A 27,688-nucleotide genomic window follows, 5' to 3' on the forward strand; every position below is an offset into this window, starting at 1 on the left:
TATTGGGGTAGGGGTGAAATAAGGGTGGGGAATTGATGGGGAATGTGTGGAACTGACCTGGGCTGGGGCAGATCTGGCTGGTGGGTGAACCTCTCTCTGGGGAAGTGAAGAGGTGCCTGGGCTGCTCCAGTCAAGGTAAGGAGGACAGGCCACTCCCTGGGGTGCGGTGTGCCTAGGACACACCTGTGGGGGGATGCAGGGACTGACTCCCCAGGGAGGGGTGCCTAGGACACACCTGTGGGGGGATGCAGGGACTGACCCCCTCCCCAGGGAGGGGTGCCTGGCATGCACCTGTGGGGGGATGCAGGGACTGACTCCCCAGGGAGGGGTGCCTGGGATGCACCTGTGGGGGGATGCAGGGGACTGACCCCCTCCCCAGGGAGGGGTGCCTGGCATGCACCTGTGGGGGGATGCAGGGACTGACTCCCCAGGGAGGGGTGCCTAGGACACACCTGTGGGGGGATGCAGGGACTGACCCCCTCCCCAGGGAGGGGTGCCTGGCATGCACCTGTGGGGGGATGCAGGGACTGACCCCCTCCCCAGGGAGAGGTGCCTGGCATGCACCTGTGGGGGGATGCAGGGACTGACCCCCCAGGGAGGGGTGCCTGGGATGCACCTGTGGGGGGATGCAGGGGACTGACCCCCTCCCCAGGGAGAGGTGCCTGTCATGCACCTGTGGGGGGATGCAGGGACTGACCCTCTCCCCAGGGAGGGGTGCCTGGCATGCACCTGTGGGGGGATGCAGGGACTGACCCCCCAGGGAGGGGTGCCTGGGATGCACCTGTGGGGGGATGCAGGGGACTGACCCCCTCCCCAGGAAGGGGTGCCTGGCATGCACCTGTGGGGGGATGCAGGGGACTCGCCCCTCCCGGGGAGCCGGGGCAGGGACACGCCTCCTGAAGCCTGTGTTCCCTTTACCCCTCTCCGCCCCATGTCTCCCCGCCCTGAGCAGCGGGTCGAGGCCACCCGCACTTGACTGACAGCGGCTCCGTCTTTGTCCCAGGCAGCCAACCAGGGCCCGGGAAGCCACAGCCTATCAGATGCAGGCTCTCTCCCGTCGGTAGGCGGGTCTGTGTGTTTGATTCGCATCCGTTCTAGCCACTGCGGGGATATGAGTGCGGTGATTGGCCTGTCTCTCCTCCAATAGGAGTGGGCGGACCGAGAGGGGCAGCGGGTCAATCGCGGCTCGGGGGGCGGGGCTCTTGTTGTCGTCCGGCGCCTGAGGAGACGGGTCGGTGGCCGCCGCTAGCCAGGGCAGTGCGGGCTCTGTCGGTCGCTCCGCCCCGGTTAGCCGGGGACATGTCGAGGCGGGCGGAGGCCTGGCGGGCCGCGGCGAGGAGTCGGACGGCGGCCGAGGCGGAGACGCCCTGCTCGAGCTTTCCCCGCCCGCTGTGCCGCTTACAGGCGCCCAGGGAGTGAGGGAGCCGCCGCCGCGGGGAGACCGGCCGGGACTGAGCCAGGGAGACGCGAGTAGGTCCTTGCCCGGCCCCTCAAAGCCGCGGGAGCCCGAGGACTACAACTCCCAGGGTGCAATGCGCCACACGGGACAGGGCGGGCGGACGCGGCTCGGCCCAGAGCGGCGCTTTGCATGCTGGGAGTTGTAGTCTTATCGCTGGGCCACAGGCCCCGGTGACGCACTGCGGGCTGGCAGGTGCATCCTCCCCCCGCCCCCACCATGGGCGCGTTCCAGGGCCTCACGGCGCGGTGCATGCTGGGAGCTGTGGTCCCCTGGGGCTGCACCCCTGTAGGGAGGCGGCTGGAGCGTTGCATGGTGGGAGCTGCAGACCTCCAGGCCCGAAGCGCTGTATTCTGGGATGGAGCCAGCATGCAGCTGGGAGCTCCTGAGGGGGGTGTGTGTGTGTGTGGGGGGGGGTACTAGGGTGGGATGGAGCATTGCATACTGGGAGTTATGGGGCTGCTATGGGGGGTGCCTGCTTGGAGGTGTGCCTCAAACAGGGCGGCCGCGCTGGATCTTGTGGCACTGTTGGGAGGGGAGGTCTCACGCCCCTTGCCTGCCACCATGCAGTGACATTTGCACTCACTCTGGATTGTACCATCCTTGAGGTCAGTTTCTCAGCATTGCCCACAGCGACTGCCCCCACTGACAGTATCCAGGGGACCAATTCCACTTGTCTCAAGAGTAGGTTTTATTGGTAAGTGACAGAGAGAGGAAAAACATACATTCAAGGATAGGTACTAGCTCCACTTACTTATTCAGATACTAAGTGAAGCGTTGTTGGGTATTTATGTGGCCCTGTCACTATGCTAGCTGACTTCCTATCTATATGGCTAGATAAGCAGGCTCTAAAGTTCAGCTACAAAGTATTGCATGCCTCAGAAATCTTAGATGACCGGAGAAAAGTATTCTCCCAGCCTAAATGCTGCCTCAGCATCCCTGCCAGTCTCCTGTCCCAAGGAAGTGCTCTCTGTCTTTTGGTAAGATAAGGCTCTTGTATCTAGGGAGACGGTACCTGTTACATCAGCTACCAAAACCAATTTCTTCTGACATCTGCTTCTCCCCAACAGGTATTGAGGTTGGGCAACATTCTTATTAGGTCGCCACTTCTGTTACCGTGGGCAGAGCAATCCTTCATTTACTACCAATAAAGACACCTAAGGCATGTCTGGGACACATACCTGGATGGGCAGTGCCTGTAATTAGGCTTAGTCACATGTAAGGTATATGGTATATTTTATGACACTGTTGGCTCAGAGCTATCCCTGGTTGATTGAGTTCATTGCCTGGTTGTAAAATTAGACAGTAATAAGTTTTAGTCACGGGTATTTTTAATAAAAGTCATGGACAGGTCACGGGCAGTAAACAAAAATTCACGGCCCGTGACCTTTCCATGACTTGTACTATATACCCCTGACTAAATCTTGGGGAGGGGGGCAGCCTGGGGGTGCTCAGGGAAAGGGGGTGGACTGGGGGAGGGGGGCAACACAGTTGCTTGCGGAAAGGGGGCCGGCTGGGGGGGGACGGGACAAGACCTGTGCTGGGCATGGGTGGTGGCCTGTGACCACACTGGTGTTTTTTTTGGGGGGGGGGGCGGGCAGTGGCGCATGGAACCGGCAACATCCCTCATCTCCTAGGCAGAGGCATCGCCACGCAGCTCTGCGTGTTGCCTCCTCCCCGACTGCTGGCTCCGCAGCTCCCATTGGCTGGGAACTGTGGCCAGGCGGAGACAGTCACAGAGCTCCGTGGCCATGCCTCCCCCTAGGAGCTAAAGGATGTCGCTGCTTCTGGGGAGCCCCTCAAAGGTAAGTGCTGCCCAGAGCCCTCATCCCATCCCGTGCCCCAACATCCAGCCCTGAGCCTCCCACTCAAATTCCTTCTGCTGCTGGGGAGGGTGCGGTGGCCCGAGACTGCCCCAGCAGTGGCCGGTGCAGAAGTCATGGAGGTCACGGAATCTGTGACCTCCGTGACACACTCGCATCCTTGGTTTGAGCATTAGCCTGCTAAACCCAGGGTTCTGGTGGCACCTTAAAGACTAACAGATTTATATGGGCATAAGCTTTCGTGAGTAAAAACCTCACTTCTTCGGATGCATAGAGTGAAAGTTACAGATGCAGGCATTATATACTGACACATGGAGAGCAGGGAGTTACTTCACAAGTGGAGAACCAGTGTTGACAGGGCCAATTCAATCAGGGTGGATGTAGTCCACTCCCAATAATAGATGAGGAGGTGTCAATTCCAGGAGAGGAAAAGCTGCTTCTGTAGTGAGCCAGTCACTCCCAGTCCCTATTCAAGCCCAGATTAATGGTGTTGAATTTGCAAATTAATTTTAGTTCTGCTGTTTCTCTTTGAAGTCTGTTTCTGAAGTTTTTTTGTTCAATGATAGTGACTTTTAAATCTGTAATAGAATGACCAGGGAGATTGAAGTGTTCACTTACTGGTTTATGTATGTTACCATTCAGAGTTTTGCTCACTGAAACCGAATCAGCTGTTTTGCAGTTGGAGGCACCTTCTGCTATTCCTGATTCTGGACAAGCTAACTGAAGATTTGGGGTGAAAGGGGTCCAGGAGGTGGGGGAGGGAGGAGTCCCTGCTCTGATGAGCAACAGCTGTCCTGAAAAGCGAGAAGTCCAAATAGTGCATTTTGGTATCTGGGAAACCACAAGAGCAGTTCCTGTCAGACAAGTCAGGCGATAGGAATGGACTAAAAGTAAAGGCTAGACTGGGCTGATATTTATGCCTTTACCCATTCTCTAACTCTTGCATGTTCCCTTTGCTTTCTGCCTTTCCTGGTCTTGTCTAGTCACAGTGGGGCTGTTCGCTAACCTGACTTTATCAGGGTTTGGCTTCTGTCCATTCCTGTTAACTTTCATTATTTCCCTTTTGCCCATGAGTTTGCTCATGAATCTCTTGGTGTCCGAGCAGATGGTATCTTTTGCTGACACACAGTCTGGACAATGGCTCTGGCTGCCATCTGCCCAGAATGAGAGGCATTGGTCCTGCTTCACCCCCTTCCACTCTTTCTCCATTATTATTCGGTGTCTTCTAACTCAGTGGGGGTACAAACTCCATGACATGCTCCTGGTACTCAGATACAAAAAACTACTGCAGACTTCTGGGCTGTCTGTTCTCCAAAGTCCCATATATGCTGCAGTAATGAGATTACAGCTCCCAAAAATGGATCTACATTAAATGTTCACTCATATTTCATGGAAAGTTTAACAAAAGGTTTGAATTAGAGGTGACTTGATTTCAGTTTCACACTGTTTCTCTTTCTTGCTCTCTTACTGGGGTCATAAAAGATCCTTCTCTCTCTCAGCTGACCAAGTTCTCAGATGTGAGATTTTCAGCCTTAATGCTTCACTAACGTAGCATGTGTAGATACTTGGACTGTAGAATTTCTCTTAGCTCTGAGTCTCACTCCTGCCTCACTGAAGAACCATTTTTCTTAGCTTCCTGCATCAGCTACGTCTAGTCATGTAGCAAGATAGTGATCATGTGACCTTTATTAGTTTCCTGTTCCATTACCTAATTGGTCGTTTTTGGGAAGCATTTCCGACTATTAATTCTTAATGTTTCCTGCTTTCAATCATTTCTGATTGTTCTGTCCTTGTTTGCTACAAATAAATGGTCCTCATAGCAGGGAGCCCTATTTCCCTCAATGCCTGAGGGAGGTACTTTCTTAGCTGTCTTTCCATAGTGGCAAAATTAACTGAGGCTCTTTCAGAAACTTGTGGAAGTGGGTCATAGTCCCACTTGTGTCTCTCCCCCCGCCCACCTCCCCCCCACCCGTAGTTCAGTGCAGGGTTGCTGGAACCCCATCTGTTCCTCTGGCCTGGACATCTTCACTGTTCCTCTGAGAGACAGTAGCATTTTGCCTCTTTTGCCTCAGGAGTACTTCTCTAGCAGCAGAATGGAACTGACATGACTGCTCTAATCTGTGAAGGGTCTGTTCTTGAAACTAGGCATGACTGATGCCCTGGCCTCCCCCATTCCCCAGGACAGGGGCTGGGAGATGGGCATAGGAATTGCTAGGATGACTGCACCAACTGAGGATTTCCCCACGCTGGGGGAATCTTCCACTGGTGGCAGCTTTGTGCTGCTGGAGGAGAGCTGAGGATCGGGCTTCTAATCCTTTTAAATGAAAGCTGAGGTTCTTTAGGAGATGCTGGGGAACAGCTGCTCTCCAGAGAAGGGATTTACCAAGACCAGCGAGAAAAAGAAACTAGTTCTTAAAACAAGTCTTCAGGTACCGTATTTACAGCCAGCTGTGTGCCTGGCTTCCTGACCTTGCCGAGGTGGGAAGCGGGGCAACTGCACCCTGGATGCTTTATTGTCAGCAGTAAAATATCTCCGTGGCTGGAGGCTAATTGGTCTGTGCAGTGAGCCCAGAGCTCAAAGGTTCCTTTTGGGACTCTGCCTACAAATATTTTTAGTCTCCTTATGCCTTCGGCACAAATTGCTCATTCTCAAATTTTACATTCGGAAGAATTTCTTGCTCTCACTCTCTTCCTGTGAGAGAGACAAGGTGGATGAGGCAGTTTTTTTTTTTTTTTCTGTTGGTGAAATAGACCAACTTTTTAGCTACACAGAGCTCTTCCGGTCTAGAAAAGATACGCTGGGAGCATCACGGCTAAATACAAAGTAGAACATATTGTTTAGCATAAGTAGTTACCACATATTTAGGGTCCATTGTTTTCAGTTTTTATTTTATTTAATTTTTCCCAGTGAATTTATTGGTGTTTATTACTACAACAACAAAAACAGGTGGAAAAAACTATTAATTTTTCTTGGTAAATACTGAGGTTTATTTTGGTGGATGGAAGTACGGGGTGGGGGGGAAGTATTGAGTAGATTAATGCTTTGAATGGACTACGGTGTGGTTTGCTTCAGAACAAAAACTCAAAACTGATGCCACCTCTTGAGTTTAAGAAAACAATACATCTCTAATCCCCAAATAAAACTTTTCATTTGAATAAACAGATTACTGTTGTAGACTTATAACTGTTGGCCTATAAATATTTAAATTTAATAATTGGGCCACACCATTAGCAGTACATACACTCAACTTCGTCCTTTTCTCTTGATTTTTTTTTTTTAACTTTTGAATACTTGTGTTCTGAAACTTTTTTTTTTTTTTTACAGATTTTTTTGTTTCCATTTTAGCATGTCAGATCTTTAAAGCATTATCTGCTAATGGCTTGAAATGTGTACGTGGTGGGTGTGAGATTTATCAGTACGTTCAGATGCACACGCACTTCAGAGCGTGCGTGTGTACCTGTTTGTATCTTCTAGCCTTACTTCAATAGGCAGTTTTGCATATACACACAGACTGATGTATTATTGAAATAAAATACATTGTATGAGATATATGTATTTTCCTAATAAAACAAGTTATTTTTATGTCTTTGAATGATACAAAAGTAGGGTGAAAATCAGAAAAAATAATTATTTTTTGTAAAATCTGGGATTTTTTCATTAAGAACCAGTTTAAACTGAGAACTAACAGGCTTACACGTGTTGTAAAAGACCATTCAAGGCGTAGACCATTGGCTATTGTTGCAGTCAGAGGACAAAAAAGGAAGGTTAATGGATTATAGGTTGTTGTAATGAGCCATAAATCCAGTGTCTCTCTTCAGCCCATGATTTTTATTGTCTAACAGAGTTACGGATTTAAGATCCCAGGCTTGTGTTTGGAAGGTGTGCAGGTTTCCATTGAGGAGAAGGACTGAGAGGTCAGACATGGAGTGATCATGTCGTGAAGTGTTCGCCCGTGGGCGATATGGTGTTTTTTGTCTTTCTATCATTTTCCTGTGCAAGTTTATTCGAGAACATAATGATTGTCTGGTTTCACACACACAGTTGTTGGGGCACTTAGTGCACTGGATAAGGTACACGCATGTTGTGATAGGCATGTGTAGGATCCATTGATCTTGAAAGGTGTGTTCTAGGGAGGTTGATCATCATAGCAGTGGAAGTCTGTCTGAAGGTTTTGTTTCGGTTGTTCTGGCCAGGTCTGGTTCCACTTTGGTTCTGGTTCCAATCAGTGTGTCCTGGTCTGCAGGGAGCTTGCTTCTGATGATGTTGAGTAGTTTTTTGAAGGCCAGAAGAGGAGGTTCAGGACAATTTTCTGTCATAATTTGGTCCCTGTCAAGTATGGGTTGTATTTGTTTAATGATACCCCATGTTTTATTTCCTCTTAACAGCCAAAGTGTCTCCACAATGTTCTGTCACCTGGCCAATACAGCCTTTCCAGCTGCTAACCCAGTCCCTCTGTGCTTGGATGACTGTTTATGGTAACTCAGGGAATGGCTGAAGTGCAGCCTGTTGGCCAGATTCAGCCCATGGGGCAGTTGAATGCAGTCTGTGGGTGTGGAAAAAAATGAGGGCTCTAAAGCCTTGTTCTTCTGAGCATATGCCACCACTTAGGAGGTAGGAAGAAATTTCACCTTTGTGCAGATTATTCCCTAACTGTCTTGGGCAGAGTTCTTGCTCTGTCTTCTGCAGCAACACATACTGGTCACTGTTGGAGACCGGATATGGTCACGTGAGGTCCATGTTCCTTCTGGTCCCAATGTCCAGAACTCTGCTGCTCGATGGTCATTGCCTGGTGTTATGAAGCTATAAAATCTTGTATAACTACACCTCCAGGACTGAAACAAAGACCTTTTGAATAAAGTTAGTGTCGTGACCTAGGATTTCTCTCTGTGGTGATGCCATGTCTCTCAGTAGCTTCATGAGACTGGCTAAACTAGCAAGTCTTTTGGAAGTGTATCCTTTCCCTGCCGATCCCATTGCATGAGCCACCAAATGCTTTCAAAATAGAACATGGCTAGGGGGCAAGCATAGGATGCTATCCCAAGCTACCCCTGGGATGCTATTCTGCACCCAAGGCTATAAAAGCCCTACACTGCTGTTTGCTTATCAGTCCAGGATCCCCTCCCCCTCCTGTGTGCGGGAGGAGGGTTGGTTTTCACTTGCATGGGGGCTGTGTGCGCATTAGGATTTTTTTGCTAGACTTTCCATTGCTGCCATGGATGTGGTGTCAGTGGTTGGAGAGGTAGTGTAAGCAGGGCCCCAGGTGTCTGCTGGTGTGTTAAGCACCATGTTCCTTAACCCAACTGAGGGCGGCTGTTCGCAGCGTGAGCACCCAAGAGTATGTACCAGGAGCAAGGGGTAGGAAGAAAGCTAATGTTGGGCCAATTTTTAAAAAGGGTCAACAGGGTGATAGGCCTGTCAGCCTGACATTGATCCTGTGCAAGATAATGGAGCGGCTGATGTGGACTTGATTAATCATGACCTAAAGAAGTGTAATGTAATTAATGCAAATCAACATGGGCTTATATAGATACCGGACTAGCCTGATATCTTGTTTTGATGAGATAAGGTTGTTATTGTACTATACTTAGACTTCTCTAAGACAGTGTTTGACTTGGTACCTCCCAACGTTCTGATGAAAAAACCCAGAATGATATAAAATTCACAAGGCAGATTAGTGGCTGGCCAACTGAATGTAATTGTAAACAGAGAATCGCCATCAAGCAGGTTATTTCTAGTGGGGTCCTCAAGGGAACGGTTTTTAGCCCCATGCTATTTAACATTTTTATCAATGGCCTGGAAGGATTTGCAGACGACCCAAAAATTGGTCGAGTGGTAAATCACGAAGAGGACAGGTCACTGACACGGAGCAGTCTGGTTCCCTCGATAAGCTGGATGCAAGCACACAATAAGTGATTTAATAGGTTAAATGTAAAGGTCTGCATCTAGGAACAAAGGCGGCAGGCCATGCTTACAGGATGGGGAATTCGATCCTGGGAAGCAGCGACTCTGAAAAAGATTTGGGGGTGATGGTGGACAATCAGCTGAACAGGAGCGCCCAGTGTGACACTGTGGCCAAAAAGGCTGACGTGACACTGGCCGTGCTGAGTCAGACCAATGGTTCATCTAACGCAATGTCCTGTCTTCTGACCGTGGCCGGGGTCTCTGTGCACTAATGTAGCAATGTTACCCGAGTATCTTGAGGCTGCGGCGTCTCGCCTGCAACAGTCTCGCTATTGGTTAGATTTTTCCCCTGATGGTTTGTTCCCTGTGGTAGCAGCTGTCACAGTAAGGGGGAGTCTGCTCTTGTCCAGGCTGATGCTGCCTCCCTGCCCTGCAGGAGCCGTTCTCACGGACTGTCCCAGATCAGGTTTGTAGGTGCCGTGTGACTCTCCCCGATTGGGGATGGACAGTCGGGGTGGTGCTCCCGCAGTCTGAACCATGATGTAGCATATGCCCTGGTTTGTTTGTGACTCTCCCCTAGAGCAATGGGGAGCTCCCTTTCCTGCTGCAGCCCCTGTTGAGTCAGGGACCAACCTAGTCCCAGACCAGTGTGAATGTTTGTGGTCACTAGAGCTCTGGTGCTTCCTGCTCAGTTAGCAGCTTCCTCTCCACCTGGAAGTCTGTCCTCCCCTCCACAGTGACTTGTTCCTTTCTTCTCCTGGCCCGAGCTCCACTGGCACCATTAGGAAGAGTTTAGGTAGGACGGATCCAGGCACTGCTGGGAAATGCAGGATTCCCCCTGTTGGGGACTGATGGGTTGTCTGCACCCACGTGAGTCTGAAGAGACTGGTCTGGGGGAAATCCAAGGGGTCAGGAGGAAGAATTGGGGTTCCTGAGGACTTTGTTTTCCACCCTGGCTTGGCCCCTGTGTGGGTAGTAGTTGTCACAGTAAGGGGAGTCTGCGAGAGTTTCCCATCCACCTTGGGGGGCTGTTGGCTGCCCCAGCAGCTAGCGTTGGTGTGGGGCAGGGAGCTGTAGGGTGTTTTCTGCATCCTGGAGTGTCTGCACTGAGGCCATCTGTTGCCCTTCTCTAATCCTGGTGCTCTGTGGCCCCCTGTAATGCTGGGGCTGGAGGCTGGCTGTTCCTTGCAGGGTCCCCGGGACTGAGGCTCCAAGGGGGCTGTCTGGGGGAGCAGGCACAGGGTTGTGTGGCTAATGCTGAGGTGCCCCTCAGATGGCTGCTCAGTATGTCTGTGCACCTAGCATGTGCCTGTGGTGATCCCCTCTGGGTTATGTCCAGGAAAGAACATCCAGCAGCCTCAGTCCTCTCAGTACGGCGCAGCCTGGCTGGGCCTGCAGGCCGCGGGCAGCTGACCTCCCTTTGACCTTGCTGGGTGGGCGGGTTCCCTAGCCTGGCGCTTGTCCTCTGCTGCTCACTTCTGTCCCTGGAGTCTGGGATGGACTTTCTGTTAGCAGCTGGCCCTGAGTCCCCTCCATGCTCCCAAGGACGCTTCTGCAAGGGCTTATCTCCCCCTCTCCTACCTGAAACCAGATTGACTCTTGTCTGGGGCAGTGACATGGCCGTGCCTCCCAGAGTAGTCCTGTAAGGGAACACTGCTTCCCGAAAGCCCTGGCATGTGCCTGCTGCTTGTTTACAACCTCTCCTGTTACAGGCCAGGATGGCGCCGCAGGCCCCAGCTGGAGAGAGGGTGGGGCACAGGGTTCTTGAGCAGGGACTTCTCCTTAGTAGCCAGCAGGGATTTTAGGGATCCCCTCGCTGAGTCTAACAAAGTCCATGTACGTCAGACATAGCCCATCCGGGATGAGACTGCCCTAGATGGAAATAGGTCTCTGTCTGACAGCACTGGGGAGTGAGACCCAGAGCCCTCTCCAACTGCCATCTCAACCAAAGGCCCTTAGGAATGTGTCCTTAAAGGCCCCATAGGGAGCGAATTCTGGAGCCAAGGCCCTTTGCTGGGGCTGCCCTGCCACCTTCAGGAGCATTTTGGCTGGTTACAGCTAGAGCCAGACAGGGGACCGAGCCGGGACGGGCTGCAGTGGGGGCAGCGGGGTGGGGGCCTCCATTGGAGACACCCCTAGAGGGGTGGGGACTGGCCACCGCCCTTCCCACTGCTCCGGGCACCGGCAGGGGGATGGAGAGGTGCGTGGGGTATTGGGAGTGGGGGCAGGGTGCACCGGTGTGGGGGTGGAGAAAATAGGGGCATGATGTCTGGTCCCTGAGAATCTGGGGGCTGCATGGGAGAGCTGCAGGGGGGCGTGCTGCATGGACAGCAGTGCGGTTCATGGGCACCAAGCGGCTGCAGGGGGTGTGGAGAAGCTGGAGACAGGGATGGAGGTGCTGATGAGTCCGTATGGATGGAGGTTGGGGAGTTGGGTGTATGGCAGTGGTTTTCAAAGGTTTTTTTTTCTGGTGACCCAGTTGAAGAAAATTGTTGATGCCTGCAACCCAAAAGAGCTGGGGATGAGGGGTTTTGGGTGTGGGAGGGGCTCAGGGCTGGGGCAGAGGGTTGGAGTGTGGGGGCGAGGGCTGCGGGGTGGGGCCAGGAATGGGGTTCAGGGTGTGTGTGTGGGGGGGCAGGGCTCTGGGCTGGAGATGCAGGCTCTGGGCTGGGGCCAGGGATGAGGGGTTTGGGGTGCAGGAGGGGGCTCTGGGTTTGGGGGCAGTTTAGGGCTGGGGCAGGGGATTGGGGCATGGGCTTAGCTCTGGCGGCTCCCGGTCAGTGGCACAGCAGGGGTGCTAAGGCAGGCTTCCTGCCTGTCCTGGCACCGCGGACTGCACTGCGCCCCGGAAGCAGCCAGCAGAAGGTCCAGCTCCTAGGCGGAGATGTGCAAGCAGTTCTGCGTGGCTCTCGCTCACAGGCACACCTCCTCCCATTGGCCGGTTCCCAGCCAATGGGAGTGCAGAGCTGGTGCTTGGGGTGGGGGCAGCACGCAGAGCCCTGTGGCCCCCCTGCCTAGGAGCTGGACCTGCTGCTGGCCGCTTCCAGGGCACAGCGCGGTGTCAGAACAGGTAGGGACTAGCCTGCTTTACCCAGGCAGCACCGCCGATGGGACTTTTAACGGGCTGGTTGGCAGTGCTGACCCAGTGCCTGACATTCCTCAGTACTGGGCTGCGACCCGCAGTTTGAAAAGCACTGGTGTATGGGAATGAGGAGTTGGTGCGGGGGGGATGGGGGGTCTACTCTTTGAGGCAGAGTGTGGATGCATACAGGGGCCCTTTTTGGGACTGTGAACAAGGGGATGTTCTTGTGTGTGAACAGCCACTGGGGGCACCAGGGAGACTGCCAATGCAGACGGTGAATGGGGGGTGGGGGCTGCCAGGGGGGCACATGATTGGCAAAGCGATTCCTTCAAATCTGTTTCTTCAGTCTTTTGTGGTGATTTTGGGTGTGTGTGGGGGGGGTGAACCCTCTCCCTTAGGTCCTCATGCAGGCAGTGTCTAGGCACAGGAAGCAGTCGTGGTGCTAAATCCTGCTGCCCTGCTTCGTGTGCAGGATGGGCACATACTTGGGAGCAGGTGTGCACCTGGTGTGGGCAGGAATGTTAGCTGGTGGTTCGACCATGATGAAAGCATTGTCCTCAGTTTGTGCTCAGCGGTCACTTGGGTTGGTCTGTTGGGCATGGAGGTGAATTTGTTTAGCTGCAATGTCGCCTCTGTAAAGAATAATAAAAGGACCTTTCACCCCAGAGAGGAGGGAACTCCTTTATGTGGAAGCGTGGTGGTTTAAAACAGGGAGAACTTGTCATGAAATTCCCTGTTCTGTTCATACCCCTGGGGCACCTGGCACTGGCCGCTGTCAGCAGACAGGACACTGGGCTAGATGGACCTTTGGTCTGACCCAATCTGGCCGTTCTTATATTGGAGTGTTGGGTGGAACAGGTCCCCCTTGCTGAGCGATTCAGAGGTAGCTTCACAGAGCACAGACTCTCGCTGAACCAGAGGAAATGACTTCCTGTGGGTTGGGGTGGGAGAACTGGCCTTAGGGTCTAAAGGGGGAATTTATAGCCCTCCCCACCTTGTGGAGTGTAAGCTCTAGGTGCTGGCAAGGAGCCCGTTGCTAGGGGGTGGGAATGAGGTTGGCACACTGTTGTGTGGGTGGATGTGGAGAGCTGCAGGTCAGCTTGCCCTTTGCAGGGAATGGTCCATCAGTCACCTGGGAGTGGGATACAGCAGTGTGCCATGGCATTAGCCTGGGAGGCTGCCTGGCTCCTTCCTAGCAATGTGAGATCTGTTCTTGTTCTCCCCACTTAGCAGGGCGTCTGCCTCCTGATCTCTCCCTCCCCTCCCCTCCCTGTCTTTGTGCTGGTTTATCGCCCCAATGCCAGACTAGCTAAACCCATTCCATGCTTCAGGGGCTGGGCTCACTAGGAATCAGGGCCGTTCTCGCCTTGTCTGCCGTCTTGCTGTGCTGCTCTTGGGATGGGCAGCTGATGGAACCTGTCTCTCTGTGCTAGGCAGTACCAGCTTTGCAGCAGCCGTGGCACTGGGAGTTGCTCTGGAGCCGAAGGTGGGACAATGAAGCTGTTAGAGAACTCCAGTTTTGAAGCAATAAACTCTCAGCTGACAGTGGAGACGGGAGATGCTCACATCATTGGCAGGTGAGTGTTGTCAAAGCTTCCTACTGTGCTTCCCCAGGGACTCGAGCCATCTCTTTTCGTTCCCTTCCTGTGGCGCAGAAAGTCCCCTCAGGGGGGCCCAGACAAGCGTGATACCTCTGGCAGTGATATCTATTCAGCTGAGGAGCAGCCCCCCGCCAGGAGCAGCTGGGAGGGAGCCCTCCCCCCCCCCCCCCCCGGTGAAACACTTGAAGCTAGAGTCACTAGGCACTGTACTGACATGGGTGAGTGGGAGAGCATCGAATGAGTGCTGTCCAGGTAATCGCTGCTAGTGTGTGTGGGGGCGGAATGGACCACGTAGACCTTACAGGCCTTTGCTCTTTGCCTCTGCCCTTTGCCTCTGCCAAGCTGTCTGTGACGTTCCAACCTGCCCTGGGCTTTGGGGTCTCAGGGCACAGACAGCTCCGCTGTCTGCTTCCAGGCTGTCCGCAGTCACCCTAGGGAGTGTCACCTCAGCTCCCAGTGACAGTCCCACCTACCAGAATTGCTTCTGTTCTAAATGGCTTGGCAGGTGGAGTGGGTGGGAAGCGAGTCAGGCTGTGTGCACAGATACCACTAACCCCACCTTACACGCATGCTGCAGTGCAGGGCGCAGTGCCTCTGGGCTGAGCCGTCCATCTCCGTCTAGGAGGATCCCAGATGTGGGAACAAAAGGCTACCGCTGTGCTCCCCTGCCCTTAGCGCCTCTGCCTGCTGAAGTGTTGCTGTTTGCCTGGGAGGTCCTGCTCCTGTCGGAGGAAAGCTGGGAACGCACTTGCTCTCCAGGCGTGTTTACGGGAGTCTTAAACAGCAGTGATGTGAGACTCTTGGCTGGGCCTCTCTCCACTTAGCCTGCGAGAGTGGCTGGAAGGTGCTCCAAGGCCACCCAGCTGATCCAACAGCCAGTGAGTCCTCAGCTGAGGCCAGCCTGAGCACCTGTGTTCTAGCCCCTGGGTGTCTCCTTTCTGAGCCCCATCTAGCTGTGGGAGTGGGGAAGGCAGGGCAGGATAGGTCCACACCCATGGGCTCCCAGGCTCTGGTTCTTGTGCTCTCACTGGCCTTGCACACTTCCTCCCTTTGCGTTGCTCCGTCCACTGGAGAGAGTCACTTACCCTCTGTCTGGCGTCTCTGTGCTGTGAAGAGACATCTGCTCTCCAGGCAGGATGTTCTGAGCCGCAAGAATGGAGCCAGTCAGCCAATGGCTTCCATTCTTGGCCAGCTGCACAAGTGTGACCGGGCTGAGACAGTGACTGGACCAGCCTGTGCTCATCACACCCCGTCAGCTGTGGGGCATGAGCTGTGCAAGGCCTGTGCTGGGACAGTGATGTTGTGGAACAGGAGGAGGTGGTGGCAGTTCTTTGGGCCCAGCAGAGGCTCATCCTTACAGCAGCCTAGGGCATCTAGGCTGGTAGGCATCTCCGTTGTAGACTGCTGGGACGGAGCAGCCAGACCACAGCTCTGTATGGGCTTTTCCCCGGTCAATGCTGCGTGCCCGAGGGGGTCAGCTTGGGGGCAGGAGACTGCCCCTCGCCCACAGCTAACAGGTGTCTGACAGTGACATGCCCCTCTGTTTAGCAGGCTAGCATTGCTTCCCCATCGATTGCTCACTGGTTTGAGCAAAGAGCTAGGAGTCAGGACTCCTGGGTTCCATTGCCCGTCCTGACCTTGGTTTGCTCTGTGGGCTTTGTGATTCCCTTTCTCTCTGGACCGAGGAGGACTCCAGCCAGTCTCGCAGGGGGTGAGCTGCGCAAACTTCAGGAGGTCGTTTAGGGAGTTTCCAGGTTTTGGGCTTTGTTTGAAACCCGTAGTTGGCCAGGAACGTGATGTTTGGGCGTCGAGCTCTGGCTGGCATTGCCCGGCAGGGTAGGTTTGCTCGGAATCTCCATCACGCAGTCTGTTTCTGATTGTGGCTGGGCTGCTCCCACGTGAGGCCCCAGCCCAGGCTCGGGCTGTGTCTGTATTGGAGGACGCACCAATGAAATGAAACTGCACCTTGCAGAACCCTAACGTGTGCTTAGGGCACTTTAAATGGCATCGAAACCCGGTTAGCTTAACCTGGTCAGTTCCTACTTTCGCTGGCTGATAGAGACAAGGCTGAAGTGAATCCATTTCCCAGCTCGCCCAGGCATGGGGTGTGTGTGTGTGCTCCACATGCTCTCTTAGTGTTGGGCTTTTTGGGCACTTCACAAAGAGCTGGCGTTCTTGGCTGACAGCAGCCAGAAAAGGGCAGAGTGGTCGAGAGGGTGCTGCAAACATTCCCCAGAACGTGCCCCAATCCCCACTTCTTTTTGAGTGTGACCCTGGGGCCAGCAGCACTTGTGTGTCCTGTAGTGTAGCTGCTGCTGTCCTTCGGGAAGCGTGATTGCATTCTTCTGTTCCAGCCGATTGTGGGGGCCATGGGAGCTGGACAGAACCATGTCTTTCTTCTCTGCCTCTGTCCGTGCTGCTGGTGGAGCACATGCTGCAGAGTTGGGAGGGAGAAAGCCCCGCCCTGGGATGGGTCTCCTGCCCTTCCCGAAAGGCTTAGTTCACGTGGATTTGGTTTAACTGAGGGCACAGTCTAAGAGTCGGGGTTTGCAAACCATCTCGCATCCTGCCTGCAAGTCCCAGTAGCACACTTCCTGCTCACGCTCACCTCCTGGGCAACGTCTCAGAGCCCTGGCAGGGCCTGGCTGTAACTTCTGACTGGAGGCTGCAGTTACCGCGGGGGCTTTGTCACCCTGCTCTAGTGACGCTGTCAATGTCCGCAGCTCATTCACAGGGGAGCCGGGGGGGGGGGGGGGTCTGCCCAGGATTTCTGGGGTGGGGGCTATAGAAATGTGTCCATGAACAGATGACAGTGGACTTGTCTGCCTAACAACCCTTCCCCCACCCCGCTTGAGCCCAGACACCACATCCAGGAAGTGACAAGAATCGGAAGTGAAACTTACTAACTAGCCTGTTGTCGCACACAATAGAAAGGCAAACAGGAAGGAGTGGTGTGTCAGGGCCAGGAACATGTGAGGTGTGGCTGATCTCGGTGTTGGGGCCCTGGCAGCGGCATGTCTCTGAGGCCATGTCTACACGGCAGCAGCTGCTATAACGGCACAGTTAGGGCACTACAGCTGTGCCCGCCGTGCCCTGGCACCAACACTTCAGTGGAGTTAATCCCCCTCTGACAGGTGGTAGCTAGGTGTCACGGAGTATTGGGGGACTCAGGGCCCTGCACCCCCGGCTTCCTGCGATTCACCATGACTCTCAGCCAGCCAGTAAAGCAGAAGGTTTATTTGGATGACAGGAATACAGTCCAAGACAGGTCTTGCAGGCACAGACAACAGGGCCCCCCTCAGTTAGGTCCAGCTTGGGGTCCCAGGGCATGCCAGCCCACCCCCCTTGGGGGGTCAGAGCCATCCCTGCCTCCCAGCCATCTCTCCAGCCTGCTTCCAGCACTCTGCTTTCAGCGACCCCTCCCACAGCCTTTGTCCAGTTTCCCGGGCCCCCGGAGTCACCTGGCCTTCAACCCCTTCCTGGGTTCTCATGTTACAAGCTCAGGTATGTTCCCTGGGGCAGACTCCCATCCCCCGATGCAGACCATCCTAGTCACACTTCCCTGTCAGCATTCACACACCCCAGCAAGAACAGGCCCAGTTTGTCACACTAGGGCGATAGAAGAGTTCCTCCAGGTCCTGACCAGGAGTTAGCCTAACCTAACTAGATTAGATAAATGTTTATCAGGGATGGTCTAGACAGTATTTGGTCCTGCCATGCAGGCACGGGACTGGACTCGATGACCTCTCGAGGTCCCTTCCAGTCCTAGAATCTATGAACTATGGCATGCCGGGCACAAACGCTTCACAGCCCAGAGCAATGTCGCTAAGATGATCTAATTTTATCAGTGTAGTCCTGGCCTGAGACTGATTTCTGAACTGACCATGGCCTATTCATTCCTCTCTTGAGTGGGGGTGGGGCGCAGGAGGAAGAAGGGGCTCTAAATCCATTCTCCTCTTCTGTGTGGCACCACAAAGCAGCTCCCCCTGCCCCAGGGGGCTTGGCAGGCCTTCGGCAGTCACCAGGGGTCGCTTTCTCTTTCCCTTTGCCCTGGGGCAGTTGGCTGCCTCCATCGTGCTCCAGCCTCAGCTGGGCCAGGGAGCACGACCAAATGCCCCCAAATGCCCATGCTGCTGCTAGAGCCACTGCCAGGCCAGCCCCCTCCTCTGTCTCCCAGGGCTGTCTTGGTGCTCCTCCCCCATCGCACTCCTGCATCCCTTCCTGCTGGGAAGACGTGGGTGGGCTCAGCAGAGCCCAGGTCCCTGCACAGGGAGCTGTGCGATGCCTCCTTGCCACTCATCCACCCTTGAGCTGAACCTGGGGAATGGGACCCACAAGCTCTCCCAGGAGGGGGGCCCTGCCCGGCGCGTCTGCTCTGTTGCACCTGGAACTGCTGGGTCAGTGGCAATGGCTGGTCAGTCATCGTGCCCCTGACCCAGAGGTAACGCTGGCTAGCTGCCAGTGCAGAGGGACTGAGCCTGTTGGGGGAGGTGTGTGCGGGGTGGCTGAGTCCTGGGTGCAGCGTGGCTGTCATGTCATTTCCAGCCCTGGCTGGGGAGCCCTTTTCTGACAAGGTTACTGGCAGCAGGCGAACTCCCTGGTGTGGGCAGAACCCTACTTTGGTCCGGATGCTGCAGTGATCAGCTGGGTTTCCTGCCCCTCGTTCTGTACCCTCAGCGAGGCAGGTGGGGGGCATGCGGGGGCACACAGGAGCTCCTTAGATCAGCTCGTGGGCATGTTCCTGGTCAGAGTTCGTGGAGAAAGTTTGCTGGATCCTGTTCGGCCCACCACTCCTCCCTCCCCCTGCACGCTCCGGCCCCAGCAGCCAGTTCTGCAGGGTGCTGTGGGGTTCACATTTACATCTCTCTGAAAAAGCAGTCGCCGTAGCTCTGGGCAGAGCCGGGACAGCTGCCTTGGGGATTTCCAAACCCCTGTGTCTGTACTGGACGTGTCTCTGCTCCTGTTGGCCTGTCCCTTCTCAGCACTCAGTGCCGGTGTTGTGAGCGGTGATCTCTGTCTGCACTGGGGCTGGGCACCCAGCGTTGCTCCTCCGCTTCTCGCTTGTCATGCTTGTTCCGAGGAGCAGGCGTGGGCCCAGGGGCCTGTTGCACTGCTTCCTGGCGGGCCTCACACTCGGTGTTGTGTCTCTGCAGGATCGAGAGTTACTCCTGTAAGATGGCGGGCGATGACAAGCACATGTTTAAGCAGTTCTGCCAGGAGGGCCAGCCACATGTTCTTGAAGCGCTGTCACCCCCTCAGACCACGGGGATTAGCCCCAGCAGGTATGTCAGCCCTCCACTCTGGGCCAGGCATTGGGCGGCGCGGGACTTCTGCAGGGGAGTTACTAGGGACCTCTGCATGCTTCAGTGGGGCCCCACACAAGAGGTAGCAATGGGCTGGGACAAGAGCCCACTGGTGGGCCCCAGGATGCCCCATGCAATGCAGCTGGCCTCACCCCTGTGTGAACAGGCAGCCTGGGGTTAGTGCTCTCTGTTCCTGAGCCTCTGGGGCTGAGATGCAGCCGTGCATGCTGGGACTGGGATCTCCCAGGCCAGCCCTCTATGCAGACGAGGGGCTCTGTCCCGCCAAGCTGCGCACTCTAGCTGCCCCTGCATTAAGGTGGGTGTGCGCGTGCATTCCCTCCTGTACCTGTGTGTGCATTTGGTTAGGGCCGCCTGGCACATCCCCACTGGGAAGTGTCCCTGCCAGCGTGCTATGCTGGGGTGTCTGTTCCCTGGGTTCTGGCAGTATCCCTGGGCTGAAGCTGGTTTTCGCAGGATTCCTGTCCTGGTGTGTGGGGTTGGGCTGCCAGGGGCCTCCCTCCAGTGTGTTGCCTCTGGGCAGCTGGTAGCAGCTGCCTGCCTTGCTGCCTTGTGTGTGCAGGCTCAGTAAAAGCCAGAGTGGAGACGAGGAGGGGCCACTGAGTGACAAGTGCAGCCGCAAGACCCTCTTCTACCTGATCGCTACCCTCAACGAGTCCTTCCGGCCCGACTACGACTTCAGCGCTGCCAAGGGCCATGAGTTCAGCAGGGAGCCGAGCCTCAACTGGGTAAGGGACGGGCTCCCTCCGGCTCTGCACGGGAGCCAGCTGCCCCTGGGAGCTGGGGTCCGAGTGCTCCTTTCCGGGAAGTTTGGCAGGGCCCTTCTGAGAGCAGCTGAGACGGGGCTCCCTCCAGCTCGCTGTGGTGAGGGACCCCAGGGATCCAGCCAGCGGGGTTTAGATCTCAGAGGCCCACCCGCTCCGAGAGGGGCTGCAGCCAGACCACCTTCCCCATGAGATGCTCTGCCACCTCCAGACCCCCCCTCCCCAGTGAGACACCCTCCCCTTCTGCCCTCTCAGCCCCTGGAGCGAAGTTCTCCCCCGTCCCCTGCAGGCTGTCGGGATCTGTTCTTCTACCCGTCACCGCAGAATCTGAGCACTTCCCACGTAAAATCAGCAACTCCTGCCAGGTTGCATGGCCTCTCTGACCCTTCTCCTTTGGGGGACGCTGTGGGTGAGGTTTTGCCTTCCCCTGGCTGTGCCGCCTGGGCTAGGTTGTTTCACGGTGGTGGGGTTGTTTTGGGAGGGAGGGAGGGGATCTGGTGGTGTGTGTTGGGTAGTGCTGGGTTTGAGCATTTTCCAGCGTTTTGGGAGCCACCCAGACTGGGGGTTCCCCTGCCCAGCCCCCCAGACACCATGCTGAGGAGTGGGCAGAGCTCCATCCTGACTGAGAGGAGGGTGCCCAGAGCTGTGCCTGCTGGCGGGAGGCCTCCTTCCTCAGCCTGGGGCAGTGCCTTCTTCCCAGACAGCTTCAGGGGAGCCACGTGCAGCTGCAGCCACGTGAACTGGCGCCTGTGGGATCCTGTGGCAGGTCCAACCACCCCCACCTCTGCTTCTATTGCCCCACAATGCATTTCTCCTGCTTCTCCCCACGTTTTCCCTGACTGGAACGCTGGGTGCCCATTGCTCTGCATCTGTTCCACACGCACGTGTGTTCTAGGTAGACTCCTGTTTTTCCTCCCATCCCAGGAGTACCCTGGCAGCAGCTTCCCCTTCTTGGCAAGGCTGGGCGACTAGTGAGGGCTTTGCCAAAGCTGTTAGCTTATCGCTTCCGCCGTGTGCCACGGGAAACAACGGCTCCTTCCCGCTCAGAGGAGTGAGCCCTTGGCCAGGGCCGGATTAACTCTCCTGTGGTCCCGGGGCTGTTAGATTTTGTGGGGCCCCTGTATACAAGTCTCTTTCCTAATTTAAAACAAAATGATCACAATTATGGCATCAAGTCTATTATCGCTATAACATAAAGATGTTCTGTGGTTACATTTCAGTCTTAAACCATGTAGAATAGAGTTAAGTTCATTCAAAATAGCCTAACAGAACAGCTGTTCTATTAGTTTCTTTCTGGGAGGGAGTTGGGTGCGGGAGGGGGCTCCAGGCTGGAGCAGAGCGTTGGGGTGCGGAAGAGGGCGAGGGGAGGGAGTTGGGTGCGGGAGGGGGCTCCAGGCTGGAGCAGAGTGTTGGGGTACGGAAGAGGGCGAGGGGAGGGAGTTGGGTGCGGGAGGGGGCTCCAGGCTGGAGCAGAGTGTTGGGGTGCAGAAGAGGGCGAGGGGAGGGAGTTGGGTGCAGGAGGGGATTCTGACCTGGGGCGGGGGGTTGGCGTGCAGGAGGTGGTGCGAGGTGCAGGCTCCGGCTGGGAGGTGCTTACCATAGGTGGCTCCTGGCCGGTGGCGCAGCAGGGCTCAGGCAGGCTCTCTGCCTGCATGCCGTGGCCCCACGCTGCTCCTGGAAGCGGCCGGCTGCTGGCACATCTCTGCACAGCCCTGGGGGGAGGGGGACAGTGTACTTTCTGTTGGCCAGTTCCCAGCTAATGGGAGCTGCAGGGACAGTGCTGGGGGCAGGGGCAGCACACGGAGCTGTCTCCCACCTCAGGGGCTGCAGAGATGTGCCAGCAGCCAGACACTTCTGGGAGCGGCGTGGGGCCGTGGCATGCAGGCAGACAGCCCTGCTGCGCCACAGGACTTTTAGCGGCCCGGAGCTCACGATCGACTGGCAGAGGCTCCAGGATCCACCAGTCGATTTGCGATCGACAGGTTGGTGACCAGTGATTTGTCTATAATTATGGATTTATTTTTTCCGGGGCCCCCCTTAGCCCGAGGCCCTGGGCTGCAGCCCCCAAAGCCCCTGCGTTAATCCGGCCCTGCCCTCGGGGCCGGCCAGTGTTCCAAACCCACCCTTCCAGACTCTCTGGACACTCCCATCTGGCCTCCCCAGAGCAGAGGAGCTAGGCCCTGTCCCAGGCATGGCGGACACAGCCCAGAGCCCCTGGGGAGGGGCTCCTGCTTCTCTCTGGAATGCTGCAGGGTCCTGACTCCCGTGTGTCTCGGTCTCCTCCAGGTGGTGAATGCTGTGAATTGTAGCTTGTTCTCAGCAGTCCGGGAGGACTTCAAAGCCCTGAAGCCTCACTTGTGGGATGCTGTGGATGAGGAGATCTGTCTGTCGGAGTGTGACATCTACAGGTCTGTTCTGCCTGCCCGCTCCGCGTAGGGCAGCCCCGCGCCCTGGAGCAGCCAGGCCATGCGCCGCTGGGGAGTACAGAGCAGGGGCTCTTCCTCAGGGCTGGGCCGATATAGCATGGCCAGTCGTGGATCTGGGGAACGCCTGCCGATTCTGGCCTGCCTATAGGGGTCCCTTTGCCAAGGCCGATTAAAAGGGATGGTCCCTTACCTTCCCCTTACCCCCCTGGGCACACCATGAGCTTGCTGCTGAGGTAGTGACTGCCTCACTCCTGGCTCTGCCTGGGGCTGCTGGCCCATGGGCTAACAGTCTGCCTCAGTTTCTCCCTGCACAACATTGATTCTGGCACCCGTCTGCCTTGTGGGTTGTGCTGGGGAGGCGTCTGGGTCATCACCATTTGTGCTGTGCTCTGGCCACCAGATGCCAAGGGTCGGTTCTGCTCTGTCACACTTGTCAGGCCAGAGTGAGCAGCGTGCCTGGACTGAGGGAGAGTCTGGGTGCTGGGAGCCCTTCTTTCCCAGGCAGCGTTTCTCACCCCTCCCCTGTTGGTTTCACAGCTACAACCCAGACCTGGACTCGGACCCCTTCGGCGAGGAGGGCAGCCTCTGGTCCTTCAACTACTTCTTCTACAATAAGAGGCTGAAGAGGATTGTCTTCTTCACCTGCCGCTCCATCAGGTCAGGCTGCAGGACCGCGGGGAAGTGGGACCTGTCTGAAAGCTGAGCCTTTGCTGGGGGAGCCCCCTCGACCCAGCGCCCCCAGCAACGCCCTGAGCTAGAGCTGCACCCGCCCAAGTTCCCTGTAAACCGCGCGGCCGGGCAGCACCCTATTAAGTGCCACAGAGGAGCTCAGGGAACCTACCCAGCTGGGACCTGCCGGGGGAGGGGCGCCCCTCCTCTGGCCCCTACCTGGCCTGGCCCCCAACCTCCCGGGGGAGGGGCACCTATCCCACGTCCCCAGCCCCGGAGCTGCGGCGGCAGGGAGAGGTGCCCCCACCCCCCAGCTCAGGTGCTGCCGCGGGGAGAGATAGCTGGGGGGAGTCCTCTGTCCCTGCCATAGCCCTAGGGCAGCCTGCACCCCAAACCCCCCTCATCCCCCGCCCCACCCCAGAGTCTGCACCCCCAGCTGGAGCCCTCGCACCCCAACCCGCTGCCCCAGCCCTGAGCCCCCTCCCACACTCCAAACCCCTCGGACCCGCCCCCACCACATGAATTTTGTTATGAGTACCAATATGAGGTGATGTGTGTGTCACAGGGTTGTGTCACACATCACCTCCATATAGGTGCACACAACAAAATTCATTCCGCACATGGGTGGGAAAACTTAGAGGGAACGCTGAACCCCGCTCCTCTCCCCAGCCAGCGAGAGGGAAGCACGGCTCTCCCAGAGCAGCCAGGCCCCTTCGATCTGCCTGCAGCATACGGCTTCACTTCCAAACTGACTAGATGGGAGCCGCGGCCTCCAGGGAGAGGGGAGCCGTCCGCCTGGCAGCCTGACTCTCCCTCGCCAAATGGCATGAGCTCTCGGCCTCCCACAGGAAGGGTCCCTGCAGCCAGCCCTTTCTCCCTCTGGCCGCTGGAGGGTTGAGTTGGCCGGATTGGGAGCCCTTGCTCAGCACAGGCAGGATTCACAACGGGAGGCAAGTGCCTTAGACTCGTGCCGATGGGGCTCTGCCTTAGCTGTGGGGAGCTGGCTGGTGCTCACTGCTGCCCTTTGTGTCTCCAGCGGGTCCACGTACCCTCGCTCAGAGTCAGGGAATGAGCTGGACATGGATCTCGGTGAAGAAGACCAGGAGGGGAGCATGGATGCCTATGACAAGGAAAGCAGCAATATCGAGGACCGGTGTGTGAGCTCGTCTGGCAGGGACGTGCCGAGTGGGGCGGGATCCTGGCTGTCCCCTGCCCGCAAAGCGTGACTGCACGCAGACATGCTGGAGAGTCACGGGTAATGGGAGCAGAGCTTCTAGCCCTGGTGGGCACTAGGAGCACGGGGCCTGGCCCTATTGAATTGAAACTTGTGAAGGTGTCGCCCCTTCTGAGAGGGACTTGAGGCTGCCTGGCCTTGGCCCAGTCTCTGTGGAGCCCCAGCTGGCGTGTGCCGGGGCGGGGTGCCAGGGGCGGGGTGCCCGGCTCAGCTGCAGCCAGCTGTGTTCCCCCAAAGCATGTTGGGCAGACTCTGGGCAGAGCTGTGACAGCTGTGTTGTTTGCAGGGTGCAGGTTATCTGCATGTGAGTGTCCAGATGAGCTCCAAGAAGTACTCAGCCCTGCTGAGCCAGCCTTCCAGTCTTCAGTCCATCAGCATTGAGGATGGGCCAGCCCTGGCCATTGTGTGAACTACCCCATGCATAGAGCCTGCAGCCCTGCTCTGCTCTTTGGCGCCGGGGGCTTCAGAGTGCCCCAGCATCTGCCCCACAGCACTGCATGTGGAAAGCAGCTGGTGCCTCTGGGCTGCAGACGTCCTCCAGCTGCAGGTGCTGCCCCAGAGCCCGTTCCCTCCAGACACGTGCTGCGTGATTGGTCAGCAGAGGCTACGCTCTCAGTGCCGGCCTGGGCTCCGGCTCGCCAGACGCTTGCGCAGGGCCTTTGAGACGCTTCAATGCACTGTAGGAATTGATCTGCTGGCTGCACTGGTCCTGCTCCTGCTGGCTCTGAAGCAGGGCAGGCTGCTCCTCGGGCACTTTCCCTTACCAATGGCGACCCATCCACCTCCGTCCGGCCATAGCAGTGGCAGGGCATCCTCGCCTCCTGATCTCCTCTTTCAGAACTGTTGGTGACCCGCGCCTGCTCCCTGTTCTTGGGCGGGTTGCTTGGCCCCCGCTCACCTCACGGACTCAGTTTGCTCTTTTCCAAGGCTGTGGCAGGCGCCTTGCGGCCCCATGCTGAGCGCTGCTCTCCTGTGCAGACGAACTGGCTGGGAAATCGAGCTGAGGCCCGCGGGGCTGATTGGTGGGTTGGTTTTTAAACCACAGACGACGTTTGGCATCAGCTGTGCTAGAGCTGGGCAAGAGCGCGGCTGGGCCGGGAAGGGGTGGCTGTTGGGAGCCTGCGCCGCTCTCCGGGATTTCTGCAGAGCCTGTTTTCGGAGGCTGGGTGCGTGTTGGGAGCTCAGCCCTGTTGACTCTGGTTTGACTGCATCCTCCTCTCTGTCCCCCTTGGCCGGTTCCCCAGCACTGGCCCTCTGGGCCCGATGCCAGGCTCCCCCCTGCCCCTGGGATGAGTATATGCTGTCCCAGGGCCAGAGCAGGACTGGGGTGCAGAGCCGCCTGCTCTTCATGGGCACTGGAGCACATGTGGGGACTGGGGGGACCTGGCACTAGCGTGGTGTCTGCAGAGGGCAGCAGCACCCGGCCCAGGTCCCTGCAGCTCCTCAGGCCTCACCCGCCCTGGCAGGTTGCACCAGGATAGCTGCAAACCCCTCGGGGAGATGTGCTGGCAGAGGGTCTGGGCCCAGCTTCTCTGCAGCAGGGCCAAGGTGGAGAGGGGCCAGCCCAGCACAGTTGGGGCCCCTAGATCTCAGCCAGCCAGGGAGCTGTGCCCTGCCAGCCTCAGACCTACAGAGGGAGCTGTAGCGGCCCCTGGTTCTGCTGCTGGCCCATGCACCAGCCTCCTCCCTCGGAGCTGGCTCGTCACCTAGCCCCCTTCACTGCCGGAATCTGCCACGGGAACGGCGCTGGGGTGAGCCATGGCTTTCCCTACAGCTAGAGGACGGTGCGGGGAAGCCTGCCTGCCCAGCCAAGGGGGCTGCCAGCTGGCCCCAGAGCCTCCCCTTCCCTGTGGGGCATTGTCCCTTCACCCATCCTCCAGGGCCAGCTCAGTGCTCTAAGGGCCAGCAGGTGCCTGTACATCACTGCTGGTAAGAGCTGTCTTGGCAGGATCCATCTGCCTCCTTGGGCCTGCAGGGTGTGCCTGGGGGCCTTGCTGGCCCGGGGAGGATATGGGGAAGGGACCCTTACGTCCAAGCGTCCTGTTTTACCCACCTGTAGTCTAAGGAGACTGCTCTCCCTAGCGCTGGGAGCCACGGCTGTAACTGCCTGCCCTTGAGCAGGGAGCCCATGTGCATTGACCATCCCTGCTGGAGTGCCGCAGCCCCGGCTAGGCTCTGGCTGGAGCTCGCAGCATCGGGGGGCTCGCTGACAGTCGTGCTTGCCTCTGAGCTGTGCCATGGCTGGTCATCAGGGTGGAGGCCACCGGCCCAGGCCCGGGCAGCTTGGACTCCTGCCATATGCTCAGCATGGCCTGCATGGGTGTGTCTGCAGTGGTGCCCGGGCAGAGGGCTGGTGAGCACAGCACGCTCCACAGTGTGACCCGTATCCATGGCTGAGATGGGGCCCTGGCCAGGAACCATGGGTCCAGATCCCAGCCCAGCTATCAAGAACCTGGCATTCCCGCTCCTGCCTTTGCCCCTATGTTCACTGGCCCAAGTGGTGCATAGCTGGCCTCTCGGCAGGGAGCCCCTGCTCTAAGGGGAGGGCACAGCTGCTGTCCCCCTGCACTGCTTTGAGAGCTTGTGCCTCTAGTCTCCTGCACGGGTGGGCAGGGAGCTGGGGCCCGTTTCATGTTTAAGTCCCTGTGAGGTTTGACTTTACTGCATAGCAATGTATCGTTACACCAATAAAGTTTATCTGTGACTGACACCCCTTCCTTTAGAGAATCCACCCCGTCCAGGGGGCTGGCCGAGGGAGCTTCTGCAAGGGGCGGCAGGCGGAGCTGGCTTCGCTGGCAGCAGGGGCGGTACCCGAATGGTGCTGGCTGTTAAAATCAGCCTTCCTGCTGCTCGGCGGGTTCCCAGCTCTCCCACCAGCCAGGGCTGGCTCCTCCATGGCCATCTCTCCACAGGCACCAGTGTCCCTTCTGCGCTCGCTAGCCCCCCCGCACAGCCCCTTCCCCAGCACATACTCGGGAGCCTTCTGCGATTCAGCCTGAATGTTCATTTGCACTATATCCTCCCATTCGCCTGTGTCCTGCCTCACTTCTGCAGATGCTCCCCGGTCCAGCGTTTACGTGTAGCTGGGAGCCCCAGGGCCCCCTTGCCAGGTGCTGTACAACCGGGCCAGAGCTTGCCGTTTGTGTGTAAAACAAGCTGCCCGCAGGAGCTGGCCAGGCACACGCTGGGCCAGGCGGTGGGCTCACACCCCCAGAGCCCCACCCTTGTCAAGGTTTGGCGCCATGGTGCCAGGAGGGCTGTGGAGGGGGACTGAGGTAGGTTTGTGGCTGTTACCAGCAGCTCCTCCCAAGCCTGGGGGGCAGCAGTGGAGAAAGCACAAAGGAGGCTTGTTTGCAACTGTTAATCTTCCCCCTTCCCATCTAGCCGGCTGCTTCTCCGGTCACTCCCCC

The 27,688-nt window shown here is 56.9% G+C and overlaps 1 protein-coding gene across 2 annotated transcripts; it reads left to right on the forward strand.

The window, feature by feature from the left end:
* Nucleotides 1–1,201: 1,201 nt before the first annotated feature.
* On the forward strand, nucleotides 1,202–26,988 carry MAF1 (MAF1 homolog, negative regulator of RNA polymerase III). Of its 2 annotated transcripts, XM_054017856.1 has the most exons (8): nucleotides 1,203–1,470; nucleotides 13,697–13,840; nucleotides 19,018–19,146; nucleotides 19,748–19,913; nucleotides 22,236–22,357; nucleotides 22,913–23,032; nucleotides 24,081–24,197; nucleotides 24,565–26,988. In XM_054017856.1, exons 2-8 carry the CDS (start codon nucleotides 13,758–13,760, stop codon nucleotides 24,584–24,586), a joined length of 759 nt encoding a protein of 252 aa, XP_053873831.1. In that variant the 5' UTR covers nucleotides 1,203–1,470; nucleotides 13,697–13,757; the 3' UTR covers nucleotides 24,587–26,988. The 2 variants fall into 2 exon arrangements, with proteins under 2 accessions (XP_053873830.1, XP_053873831.1); XM_054017855.1 differs by lacking the exon at nucleotides 24,565–26,988 and having other exon boundaries at nucleotides 1,202–1,470; nucleotides 24,081–24,556.
* The last annotated feature ends 700 nt before the right edge of the window (nucleotides 26,989–27,688 follow it).

The sequence above is a fragment of the Malaclemys terrapin genome, chromosome 2 (assembly GCF_027887155.1).
Source record: "Malaclemys terrapin pileata isolate rMalTer1 chromosome 2, rMalTer1.hap1, whole genome shotgun sequence".
NCBI classification, from domain to species: Eukaryota; Metazoa; Chordata; order Testudines; family Emydidae; genus Malaclemys; species Malaclemys terrapin.